Source organism: Stegostoma tigrinum, chromosome 21 (genome assembly GCF_030684315.1).
Source record: "Stegostoma tigrinum isolate sSteTig4 chromosome 21, sSteTig4.hap1, whole genome shotgun sequence".
NCBI classification, from domain to species: Eukaryota; Metazoa; Chordata; class Chondrichthyes; order Orectolobiformes; family Stegostomatidae; genus Stegostoma; species Stegostoma tigrinum.
In genome coordinates, this window is record NC_081374.1 from 7,033,902 (window position 1) to 7,047,645 (window position 13,744).

At 41.5% G+C, this 13,744-nt stretch overlaps 1 protein-coding gene across 1 annotated transcript in view; it reads left to right on the forward strand.

Moving 5' to 3' along the window:
• Window positions 1–13,294, forward strand: part of LOC125462886 (ETS domain-containing protein Elk-4-like) — a 59,331-nt gene extending 46,037 nt beyond the window's left edge. Inside the window, exons 4-5 of the mRNA XM_048553347.2 lie at window positions 2,891–3,007; window positions 5,213–13,294. Of these exons, the coding sequence (XP_048409304.1) occupies window positions 2,891–3,007; window positions 5,213–5,311 (216 nt within the window). The 3' untranslated portion in view covers window positions 5,312–13,294. The remainder of the gene's footprint in view (window positions 1–2,890; window positions 3,008–5,212) is intronic.
• Window positions 13,295–13,744: the final 450 nt, after the last annotated feature.

Genomic DNA, 13,744 nt, shown 5'->3' on the forward strand with positions numbered 1-13,744 from the left:
CACACCAGCTGGGCTAATTATGAAGGATCTTCTTTCTCATCCTCTCCTCTTGTCTGGCACATGGTGACCCTCAGAATAAACCATTACAATTTGTCTCTTTCTACTGAGAGAGCAGCCCTGCGGTCTGGTTAGACTGCGGTGACTTTACCTTCCAACATTTTGATCATCCATTTGGTAAGATCATTGTTGATGCCATACGATGTCTCAACATTCCCATGCTATCCCATATTCCCAAAGGTTTATTGATCTCCAACACGGCTATTGTCAGTGACTGAGCACCCACAGAATTCTGAGGGAGAGATTTGCCAAGGCTCTCAATCCTCTCAGAAAAACTCTCTTCACTTTTTGGCCCAAAATCATTCATTCCTAAGTCTGGGAAACAACTGCAGATCGACCATAATCAGTTCATCAGTAAAAATGAAATGGGCAAAAATACCCTCATTTAAGGAGGATCATATGACAATGATTAAATTATAAGTAAAACAGGAAGTAACTTATAAAGTGAAATTATAGCGTTGTTGCTGTTGAGATGCTGCTTTATCCCATCAGTTGTCAGAGGCCTCAAACATACCAGCCAGTATGACATGCTTCCTCTCTGGGGACACCCAGCTATGCACTTAGCCACAGAAGAGAGACAGACAGCAGCATAGAGCAATTTCCTCAACGACACTCAGCCTGATTCCATATTTAAGTGTTGCTAATTTCTTTCACTTGCTATTTTTACACAGCTTATCGTGTATTCTGATTTACGCATTAGGTAAATAGCTGGGTGACGAGGTGATTTATTAATTGATTGATTGACTTGTTATTTGCCTGAAGTTCTGGCTTTTTATCCTAAACGCTTTCACTTCTTCTACTTGCACTTTCTACTGTGCAATCATGCAAGAGAGAGAAGTAGACCATTTGGCCCATCTTGCTCACTCTGCCATTCAATAAGGTTGTGACTGATTTGTTTGGTTTTCAAATTCCACATTCCCATCTAACCCTGATAACTCTAGCTACCACTGTGTAACAAAAGTCCATCTATCCATGTCCTAAAAATGTTCAAAGCTCCCATTTCTGCCATTTTCGGAGGCAAAGAATATCAAAGTCATACAACACGCAAAGAGGAAAAACAAATCTCCTGAAAGGGAGACCTCTAATTTTAGAACTGTCCACCTCTTTTTGGACTCACCCATAAGAGGAATTCCTGTTTCCCCTTCCACTTTGTTAAGACCATTCAGGGTCATGTCCATTTCAGTCAAGTCACCCCTCACTCTTCCAAACTCTCATGGAACTAAGCCCAGACTGTCCAACCTTTCCACATGAGACAACCTGCTCATACCGGGTATTGATCTAATAAACCTCCTCTGAACCACCTCCAGTGTATTTACATCCTTTCTTAGATAAGGAGACCAAATCTACACATGGTATTGGAGATGTCACCTCACTAATGGCCTGTAATTAATGAAATATGGCACCCTCTTATGTTTAATTACTATCATGAAAGATAGGATTTCATTAACCTTTTTCTGATTGCATGCTGCACTTGTATACTTTTTGTTACAATCACAGAAAGTGCTGGAGAAACTCAACAGGTCTGGCAACATCTGGGGTGTCACAGAGGCTCAGTGGTTAGCACTGCTGCCTCGCAGAGCCAGGGTCCAATTCCCGCCTCGGGCGACTGTCTGTGTGGAGTTTGCACATTCTCCCCGTGTCTGTGTGGGTTTCCTCTGGGTGCTCTGGTTTCCTCCCACAGCCCAAAGATGTGCAGGTTAGGTGGATCGGCCATACTAAACTGCCCATAGTGTCTAGGGTGGGAAATGCAGAGATAGGGTAGGGGTTAGGTCTGGGTAGGATGCTCCTCGGAGGATTGGTGTGGACACGATGGACCGAATGGCCTGCTTCCACACTGTAGGGATTCTGTGATCTATAGAGAGAGAATCAAAGTTAACACTTCAAACCTGGTGTAGCTTCTTCAGGCTGGGATCCTTTATGTTTCAAGAAATGTGAAACTTGAGGGGTGATCCGATAAAGGTCTCTGAGGTTGGGAAAAGCAGCAATATAAGCAGTAATTATAGCCACTAGTGAATTGTTTGGACAATTGAGGAGAAATATCTTTACCCAGAAAATTGTGAAAATTTGAGACTCACTATTACAGGGACTAGCTGAGGCAAATACTGTTGATAAATCAAATGGGAAGCTGTATAAGCACACATGGATGAAAGGAATAGAGGGACATTTTAACCAAGTGAGATGAGTTGGTGAGTGGGGCAGTTGTTTGAACTAATGGCAACTTCAGTGCAAAGTCAGAAGTCATGCAACCCCAGTTTATAGTCCAACAGATTTATTTGAAATCACAGGTGAAGTGACCTGAAGAAGGAGCAGTGATTAAAAGCTTGTGTTTTCAAATAAACCTATTGGACAATAACCTGGCGTTGTGTGACTTTTGACTTTTTCCACCCCAGACCAACACCCGCGCCCTCACATCAGGGCTTCTGTGCAGTAAGTGCTTTTTAACAATAATAATAATGTCCTTTAGTCTATATTCACTTTTATTTTAGACCTTCAATAAATGGAAACAAACTGTTTTGATCTAGTGCTGGCCCAACTCCGCATCCCTTTAGAACTCATAAACTCGATAAAAATCCACTAATCTCAGCCTTGCAAACGACCCGTTCCCCCCCAAACACTCTGTGTGTGTGTGTGTGTGTGTGTGTGTGTGTGTGTGTGTGTGTGTGTGTGTGTGTGTCTGTCTGTCTGTCTGTGTGGGTAGGTGAGTGGGATACAGTTCCAGATTTCAAGGAGTGCACCCTGAGACCACCTCTGCCATGGTATGTCAGTGAATTTATCCTTTTTATTCTGTTATTATTGGCAATTCCAACCTGGTGCTTTCTCTCTTCTGTTCCAGACTCCATTCTTACTGACTCCCAGTCCATTATTGTCCAGCATCCATTTCTGGAGCACCCTTAGTCCAGTGGCCACACTCAGCCCAGCCCGAATGCCTGGAACCAGCACTTTATTTCAGGTAAGCATGGGCTATGAGCTCTGTGGGCTGATCATTTGCTTTCGTTGTTCATTCATGGGTTGTGGGCATCACCTGCGATATTGGAACTTGTTGCACATCCCTAACTGCCCGTGAACTGAATGGCTTGGATGGTGTTTTCAGAGGGCAGCTACAAGGCAAACATGTTGCTGTGGGTCTGAGCTCACAGGTACACCTGGCTGGCTTAGGACAATGGATTTCAAAGAATCATGCAGCCCAGAAGAGACCCTTCAGCCCATTGAATCTGTACAGCCAAAACTACGCTGAAGCTGCACTAGTCCCATTTTCCATCACCTAGGCCCATAGTTTTTCCTTCCCTACAGAATATTAGTGTACCGGACAGGTTTTTACAACAATCACTGATGTTTTCACGATCAACAACATCAAGGTTTGCTTTCAATTTCAGGTTTACTAATTGAATTTAAATTTCCCAGAGCATTAACCTGGGCTATTAGAACATAGAACAGTACAGCACAGTACAGGCCCTTTGGCCCACAATGTTGTGCCGAACTTTTACCCTCAACCTAAGGCCTATCTAACCTCCACCCCTACCACATACTATCATCCATATGCCTATCTAATAGCCACTTAAATGTCCCTAATGAGGCCGACTCCACTACCCTCTCCGGCAATGCACTCCACGCCCCTACCGCTCTCTGAGTAAAGAAACTACCTCTGATGTCTCCCCTATATCTACCTCCACTCACTTTAAAGTTATGCCCCCTCATAATAGCTACCTGTCCACTCTATCTATACTTCTGATCATTTTGTACACCTTGTTTGTGTCACTGTCACATCATCATCTCCCATCAATGGAATTAATATATTTAAAACCCTGGCAATTAGACTCCATGCCAGACTGCTTGATTGGAATTGCTGTTTGAAATGTTGCATTCAATAAAGTGGCTCATCGCCACCACATTCTCAAGGCCAATCAGGGAAGGGCAATGCTTGCCAACTCAGCCAGCGATGCCTTCATCCTGAAAATGAATAAAAATAAAACTTCCTCCAAATGGCACTGCAGTGTCAGTCTGGATACTGACTTTATATCTCACAGTGTTGAGGGATAACTGTGTTGCCAAGTGAGTCATTAACCCTATCAGCCCTCTGGAGTCCATTATTCTAAGTTATGAAGGTTATTGCCTTCCATTTCTCAGCAATCCACTGGGATCTTTTAACTGTCAGTAATATTTGAGATAAAGGCAGTTTCCATATGAAGCAGCCCATGCCCACATACAGCAAGACTTGGACAATATCCAGGCTTCGGCTGAAAATTGGTAAGTAACATTTGTGCCAAACAAATGCCACGCAGTGACCATCTTCAAAGGAGTCAATATAACTATTGCAATGGTGTTACCATCAGTGAATCCCTCATTAACAACATCCTGGTGTTGCTACTGACCAGAAACTGACAGATGAAGTCAGAAAAGTACAATGGCTACAGGAGCAGGTCAGAGGCTAGAGATCCAGTAACTGACCTCCTGACTCCCCAAAGCCTGTCCACCACCTACAAGGCACAAGTCAAGAGTGTGATGGAATATTTCTGCTTGCCTGGATGAGTGCAGCCCCAACAACACTCAAGCAGCTTGACACCATCTGGGACAAAACAGCCGCTTAATTAGCATCACATCCACAAGCATTCACTCCCTCCCCCACTGACATTCAGTAACAGCATTATGTACCATCTTTAAAAAAAAACTTCAGAACTTCACCAAGGCTCCTAAGAGAACACCTTCCAAACTGACAACCAATACCGGCTAGGTTGAAAGCAGACACATGGGAGCACCACCACCTAAAAGTTCCCCTTCAAGCTCCTCGCCATCCTGACTTGGAAATATTTCACCGTTCCTTCACTGTCACTGGATCCGAATCCTGGAATTCCGTCCCTAACAGTATTGTGGGTTTATCTATAGCACTGGACTGCAGTGGTTCAATAAGGCAGGTCCCTACCACTTTCTCAAGAGCAACTAGGGACAAGCATTAAATGCTGATCCAGCCAGCGAGGCCTATGTTACATGAAATTTTTTTTTTAAAAATCATGTGATTCAGTGTCAAATGTTGTTCCAACATAGAGATGTTTTATTTTGTTCAAGTGGCTAAATAAATGTAAGTTCCAGCTGATGATGCAAAATATTGTAGCAAGATGTATATGATTTTCTTTTAACAATCTGCTTTTGTTTCTTGCAGTTTCCAAACATTGCCAACAGTCACATGCAGATCCCATTGTCGAGTGTGGATGGCTCATCAACTCCAGCCTCCTTGTCGCCAGACCTTCAGAAGGCCTAACAAGGAAGCTGACATGTCAAAAAGTCATGCCTATTCAACAAGGCTACAAAAGGAGCTCCTATGTGAGAGACAAAGATGACCAGTGGTGATGATGCCAACGTGTGTAACATTGGCGATCAGGTCCTTGAGACCTCAGCTGGCGCTGTGATCGTAGGTCCTTGCCCAGAACAACATGGTATGCTGGCATAGCGATGGCAACAATTGAACACATTCGTTGCTTCTTTCACTTTTAATCTTTGATTTGGAATCTGTTTACTTTACTGATTCTACTTAATCGAGCAACTGTGATGAGATTCTATGCGATATCAATGCAAGTGATATGGGATGGATAACTTTTTGCATATCTCAAATTTTCTCTGGCACTGCCAGTTATTTTGGAGCTCCTGCACCTGTACAGACCTTGTTGTTCAGCTTGGAACAGTGAGCTCGAGGGAGGCAGTTGACTTTTCTGTTTTGGATCTGCATTGCTGCCTTTATCTTCTGTGCCCTCACTGGTATATGAGGGATGGAGATTATGCCTAACTGGAAGACCAAAAGCAGCTTGAGTCACACTGCCTTGCACACTCTCCATATTCTCAGATTGGAACTCACCTGTAGAATGTGAACAACAGCTTTCAAAGTGCTCCCTCATTAAGTGATTGTTACTGAGGCTCCCTCAGTCTCAGTTGCACAACTGACTTCAAGAGACTGGACTTCCGAATCCAGACTACCTATCATTAGTGCAGCCTGCTCCTCCTATTCCTTTGGACAGACCTGCCTCTTGTCCATTATTTTGACCTTCTCCCTCTGTGAAGGAAGGCAGGGCCTGTCTGGGATCTGCTTTGTGCCTGCGATGGGACTTGTACAACCACATTCTCAGCTCCTTCTGTCCAATGCCAGTGCATCAATGTGGCAATTTGTGAATGCCAGTTTAAATCTGATGGGCAAAGTTGCTGTGCCAGGGCTGAAGAATGATATTTGTTGACTGAACCCACGGCAGGTTGCATTTTAGCTTTTGGTTGATTTGAAAAGCAAACGTTGTCTCAGTTTTCTGGTAACAGTTGATAACCTAGCCTTCCACATGCCAATGTTTGGTGAGTCTATTCCTCCATTTCAACCCTTCAAACTGTTTATTCCACCAGCTCTGTTCCTTTTCATGATATCTACCCTTACAATTCTAATTCTATCATACCTTCATCTCCACTTCCAACTTAATAATCTTTTCTTCTTTGTGGGAAGCTTCAGCCTGTTTAACCAGCAAATGCATTCCATGGTCCATCTCTCTTCCCTTATAATAATTTCTGCTCTAATTTCCATGATATTGCCTTTACCCCCAAGGAATCACTTGATCATGAGATGGATTTAAGTGCCCTGAGTACAAATGGACAGGTTTTGAAGAGATGATAATTTTGCTCAAGGTTTGAAGTCATTTTTTTTTAACATCAAGAAAGTTAACAAATGAGCGAATGCTGTTTGAGGTTCAGTATCCATTTCTAATGCTGTGTTTGCTCTAGTTGGGTGAAATTTCTTGTTTTTCTATTAGGATGTCATCTCATTTATTGACTGGCAAGAAAAGAGAATTTGTTTGGGCTTTGTGCACACAATGTCAATTCTTCCAGGTGGCTGATAAAACCAAACTTGTTTCTTGCCAAGATGATGGTTATGTCACACCAGTTCCTTTACCCCTAGAGTAGACCTTTATAGGGTCTCATCTTCTTTTTAAAATTCATTTGCAGGTTGTGGGTGACACTGGCTAAACCCACATTTGTTGCCCATCTATGACTGACCTTGAGAAAGTGATCGTGTGTTGCCTTAATGAACTGCTGTTGGTGGAGTAGGTAGGAGTTCCGAAATGTTTGCATGTAATATACATGACTGGTGCTTTAAAAAAATTAGGGAAATGTTTTTTGTAAATTTTTAATGGTACATGAATGGTTTGGGTGCTAAATTGGTTTTCTGAGTCCTAATGTTATTGCAACGCAAAGAATACTGCACACTAACAAAACTAAATACTTTACATTTTTAGTGACCAACGTCCTTACATATTAACGTACAAATTGAGAGCAGAAGTAGACAATTTGGTTCTCCCTCGTCACATAGCATCTCACCAACATCACATCCCAAATGGCTTAACTCTTCTGGCCAAGCCTTGTTATCAACAAATCAAACCTTTAATCTGTCCCCAAAAAGCATTGCTTATTTCTGTTCCGAAGGGGATTGTCACATGTTTTGAAATTGGGTGTTGTGCTGTAATTAGGTCGAAGTGGGCATAACATTTTGATATGTTGTGGGGAAAGAAGGTTATTGGCCCCAGTTCCTCAGCCAATGTCCCTCCCTCAAGGAGCAGCGACTAAACAAAGAGAGAAATTAACGAGCCAGCCAGCACGTTGTCACTTGAGGGAAGCTGCAATTGCTTCATCCACTGCTTTAGTTAATGTGGCTACACTTCGCAAAGGAATTATTAAGTGAAAGCACTTTGGCCATGTTTGAGAACTGATTAAAAGAAAGAATCATCGATTGTGAAATTTCTGTTCAATCCTAATTTTCAACCAAACCAAAATTTAGCTCTGGGGGGATACTATTGGGATGTGACAATACCAACTAGCATTGTTTCACTTGTCAGAATTTGGTCATAAATTCTGACAAAGCAAGTTCCAAGAACAAAGGCACTTTCTGATTGTAGTGACATGGACAGACCTTTTGATGTACATTTCTGTTGTATCTGTTTATTACTTGCCAATGAACTATCAATGGAGCTGATTGACAGTGAAGCTACATCAAATGACGTCAACTTAGCATCCAGGTTATCGAACATAAACCAGAGCTAAGTGAATTCAAGAGCAAAATGTATCGGGCAAGTGTGAAAGCAATGGATTTGGAGCTACTGGACCTTAAAGCTCTTTTGTAGCTTTCAGTGAATGGAAATGAGTTGGGCAAGTTCTGTTTTATTTTAAAAGAATGATTTAATCTAGTTTAAGCTGACTGTGGGGCTCTTGTTTTCCAGTGGACTAAACATCTCCAGCATAAAACAATCAGGAGATCAAGGAAATTACTTCCCAATCCCATGCGAAAGGAGTTTGAGGTGTTTCTGGATGCTAACAACAGGCAGAAGCAGGGTGAAGAATGGCAAGTGATGAGCAACTCACCCCTGACAGTTGCCCACTGCGCCAATTCCAAAATTTTAGTGGGTTTTGAGCAGGAAGATGAGTGCTTATTTGCTTTATTTACGTTGGAAATTTATTGGAATTCTTGCAGAAGATCAGAGGAAGAAGAAAAAGAGTTTAGCTTTAAACATAAATTAGACTTCTTTTGTGTCTTGTTTACATTTCAAACATTTCTAAAAGAGTAAAATTCTCACCGAAAGATGAGGTGGTTAATGACCAACTGGGTAAGAAATGATCTGGCAGTGTTCCCACAGATCATAATGGAGAGATCTTAGTCACCGTCTATTACTGAGTTCTCTGTGGGCTATTTTTCAGATGTAGAGTGGAAGATGGGTTAGAACCAAGAAATTGAATGTGAAATTGCTTGATCTAACAATGTGAATGTGAAATTGATCGCGGCACCATAACTGGGAGGCCTAACCTGCACGTGCCGAGTTCCTGCTCCTCCGATTAAATTTTGCGAAACTTTCCAGGAAGGCCACTGAGTCTGCGGGAATTAATGTTGAATATTCTGGACACTGCTCACAAGAAAGAATATATCAGGAATGTCGAAAGAAAATTTGTATTTTTTAAATTGTTTTCTTCGAACGGCTTTGTTTATTCAATAGAAAACTGTTGGACTTGGTATTTTTAAGGAAGGGCTGTTTGTCTGGGCAGGAGGATTGGAGGCAAGGATGATACCTCCAGGAATACATCCGAATAGGGTTGGTAACCCAACATCTTGTAAGTTTTCATTTTAAACAATGAAGCAAAAACAGTCTACTACAAGCACTGATGCCATCTCTCCGAATAGTCAATCAGCCTGTGCCATCAGCGAGATGAGGCATCAATATCTCCCAACTTCTTTGCCAAAGGTCGGTGGCCTTCATTAGCCTTAAACCAGGAAGGAAAAGTACTTTGGAATTCCTTTTTCCTTTTGACATATTTGAGAGATCAGAATTTCAGCTGAAAAGGCTGTGGGGTGACTAGAGTAATATTCTTATTTAATTGTATCTAAAGGGAAAAGTCTTAAGTTCATGTCTATTGATATTTTTTGATATGAAAATTGTGAAGAGCCATGCATCATTACAACTATGTTACTGAACAGTTAACTGATAAAACAGGGCTTATTTTTGGTGGATTAGCTTCCATTTACTAAAAACCTATCTGTGGTCTTTTAAGTGATCAGAGCATGTTGACACTACAGTTATGGATACTTTATACCTTCAGGTTGACTAGTGATTAGTGGAATTGTGTAATTAGATGCTGTTTGCTACATAGTCAATGTAAAGGTGTAATGTGTTTTCTCATGAATTACATTTACATCTCTGCCAGACAGAGAACTTAGGGGTTAAAATTACAGTATGTGACATTAGTATGAAAATCCTAAGTCATTCATGTGAAACTCTTTTGTGCCTCTCGGAGGCATTAATCCATCCTTAAAGTACATTTACTTGTTAGAATCATTTATTACAAGAGGCCATTTGGTCCATTGTGCCTATGCTGATTCTTTGAAAAAGCTAAAAAAAACGAGTGTTGCAGATGCTGTAAATCAGGAACAAAAACAAAGTTGCTGGAAAAGCTCAGCAGGTCTGGCAGCATCTGAGAAGACAAGACCAGAGTCAATGTTTCAGGTCCAGTGACCCTCCTCAGAGCTTTGAAATAGCTATCCAGTTAGTGCGCACCTTTCCCCACCACCCCCCTACCATTCTCCAGAGGCCTCCAAAGCTTTTCCTTTTCAAAAAACATATCCAATTTCCTTTTGACAATCAATGCTAAAATCTGCTTATTCTAACATTTTAGGCAGATCTTCCATAATTTACTGTGTGGATTTAAGGCCTTCTCATCACCCCTCTGTCAATTATCCAAAACCCATATCTTCTGGTTACTGAATCTTCTCCCAATGGAAACAGTTTCTTCCCATCTGTTTTGACAAAACCTTCTTAGCCACAGATGGTTCTGTCTGAATCTCCTTCACTACTCCGAGGGGATCAATCTCAGCCCACTTGATCTCTCACTTGACCGAAGACCCTCAGTTTGTGTGCTACTAATTTTGCATTGGCTCGTGTGCTAATGTTTCTGGTGACTGAGACCAGGAGAAGTTGGGCTGCAGCACAATATATACAGCAAAAACTTCCAGAGATGTGGATTGTGTAGTTAATTATTCTTACCTGTGTCTGGATATTATAGTTGGTTAGAACATTATCTTTGTGCCTTTTGTGACCCACGGTTGTAAAATGACTTAACCTCGAAAACAAGTCAGTTCTCCTGGCCTTTTGTCTAACTCAAAAATGGATTTAAGGCAGTAGAAACCTATTTCCTATTTAGCCTACAGCGTACAACTAGGCAATCATATGTACAGCAATTGCAAGGACTGCTGGCGGGGTGTAAAAGAAATGTCACACTGATTTGTTAAGCTTGCTCTGAGGGTTATGTCCTATTACTAAGGTAGAGGTAGTCCTGCATCTAAACGGCTTCATTTCCTTACCTGAGAATGAATATTAATAGCAAAACTTTCCTTAATCAACCACATTGAGGGAGAGCACCACAGTAATAGCAATGGGAGAGCTTCTTGTCTGCAGTATAACTTTGCAATTATTGACCGTGAGAACATGTCAGGTCTTGTGATAAATTGAAAGAAGGAGGAAGTTAAAGCCGCCTCATGTTGCCTGTTGTCCCAAGTACAGTTCAAAATAGTGAAGGACTTAAACTCAAAAGGATTTGTGCCCACTTACATTTCTATGTCATTAAAAATATGAATATAAAAAGCTGGGACAGGATATTTAAAAGCTAAAGTCAACTTCAAAGACCATAAGAAAGTGAGACAGGAGCAATCCATTTGGCTCCTCAAGCCTGCCTCACCATTCAATAGGATCATGGCTGATCTGACATTCCTAACTTTCCCACCCTTTCCCCATAGACCTTGATTCCCTGACTGGTCTAGAATTTATCTCGCCCTAACATATGCACAAGGACTCTGCCCCCACAGCTCTCTGTGGAAAGGACTTCAAAGACTCTCAACCCTCTGATAGAAGAAATTTATCCTCATCTCAGTCTTAAATTTATTCTAAGACCCTCCAGTCCTAGACACTCTCATGAGGGGAAACATCCTCTCAACATTTACCCCGTCAAGCCCCTTAAGAATCCTATATGTTTCAATGAGATTACCTCTCATGCTTCTAAACTCCAGTGAGTAGAGTCCCAACCTGTTTAGCCTTTGCTTATAAGACAATCCCCCCATATCAGAGATCATCCCAGTCAATGTCTCTGAACTGCCTCCAATTAAATAATATTTTTCCTTAAATAAAGGGACAAAAACTTCTCACTGTACTCTAGATGTAGTCTCACCAGCACATTTTACAATTTTAATAAGACTTCCCTATATTTATATTCCAATCCTCTGCAGTGACTAGGAGGAATTTATTTGCAAGGAACTCTAGTGTCAACAGCACCAAGTGCGTGTGACATTATATAATGTGTCTATAGCTTCTGGATGACCCCAATTGTGCTATTGGCTGTTAATCAAAGATCCCATTATACTATGTTGAAGAAGGACATGGGAGAAGTGTTTCTGAGGTGGCCTGGCAAATCTTTACCCCTCAATCAAATGCAATATTTTAATGAAAAAAAAGAAAAGCTCAACTGATCTATTATCATTCTGGGTACCAATCCACTGCCAGGTTTTACAGGATTACAGCATTGGGATTCTCTGATTTCCTTAAGGGTATGAGGGAAAGTCCTTTTTCACCATTGCAAACCACTGTTAGTGTAGTAGAAACACTACTGGCAAGTTAATTTTAACTCATTCACAGGATGTGGGTATCACTGGCTAGGTTAGAATTCATTACCCGTCCCAAATTGTCCAGAGGGCAGCTAAGAGTCAACAACATTGTTGTGCACTTAGAGTACAGGCCTAGGTAAATCTAGATTTCATTTTCTGAAGATCATGACAGAATCATTTGGGTTTTAATGACAATTGTGGTCAACACTAGGCCAGTTCTTCATTCTGTTGACTTCAAATTTTACCATTGGCCATGCTGGGTTTTGAACCCATAATTCCAGATCAATGGTCTGGTGCTCTGTCTTTCCAGTCCAATGACATAATCACAATGCCACTACCTCCCCAAGTTAGGGGTAGAGATGAGGGAGTTGCACTCTCTGATTGTGCCGGGCCATTTGTGAAAATATTCAATTTCTTGGGCTGAACTTTTTGGAGAGAAAAGTCTCCACTCTCCTACCTTCTGCCACAAGGTAACAAAGCAGGTGTAATGGAGGCTGAAAACAAAACGTGCTGGAGATCACTGTGGGTCAGGCAGCATCCATACAGAGAAAGCAAGCTATAGTTTTGTGTCATCATTGGAGCTTCATCTCAGATCTAACGAAGGGTCATTTGGACTCAACCTTAGCTTGCTTTCTCTCCATGGATGCTGCTTGACCTTCTGTGATCTCCAGCATCTTTCATTTTCAGTCCTGATTCCAGCATCTGCAGTAATTTGTTCCTACTAGGTATCATGGAGGTAAAAGTGGTAGTGTGTTTGCTATGGGTAGTTTTTGATTCCCTTGTGTGTTGATACTGTTCAGATAAATTGTGTGAAGAAATGGAAGGTGTGATTATTTTATTTTTTCATCTGCTGAAAATGCAAGTGCTTCTGCTTTTGAGCTGTAATGCCTTTCCTTGCCTGAGAGAGCTGACAATAATACGTGAAAGCAAATCCTGCACAAAATGATGCAAAATGTTTCTATTCAAAAAGGACTATGATAATGAGATTTTGCTAAAAACTAAATTCAATGGATTATATTGTATTTAAAACTCTGTTCTGACCGCTGCACCTTGTGGTTGTAGTGTGATTGAGATATCTGTTTCTTTGGAATCATGCTATGAATCTCAATTGTACTCAGGCTGGTGAAAGGTGTGAAATCCCTTTTATTTGTGATGAAACCAGCAAATTTTACAAACCATTTGTCAGTGGTTTCGTCCTCCCAGTTCATCCTCGAACATCAAGGTGATCCAGGCATGATCCACAAATGTTTGAAGAATAGTTTCAGGCAAGGCATTTCAATGATCAGTTCGATATTACTCACTAGGGTCTAACACTGCACTGTTCATTCTCCCTTATACTCAATTCTGTCCTAATGCTAACTTAAACTGTTTCTGCATCAGTCTGAGTGGTTGCTCGGTCAGTGAGATCCCGCTTCCAAGAGTGTAAATTGAGCCCCACTTCAAAGGTGTGAGCGAAGAATTCCAGGCCAAAACTCTCAGTGCAATGCTAAGGTTGGGGTTGGGGGAGTGAGTGTGCATTAGACTGACAGA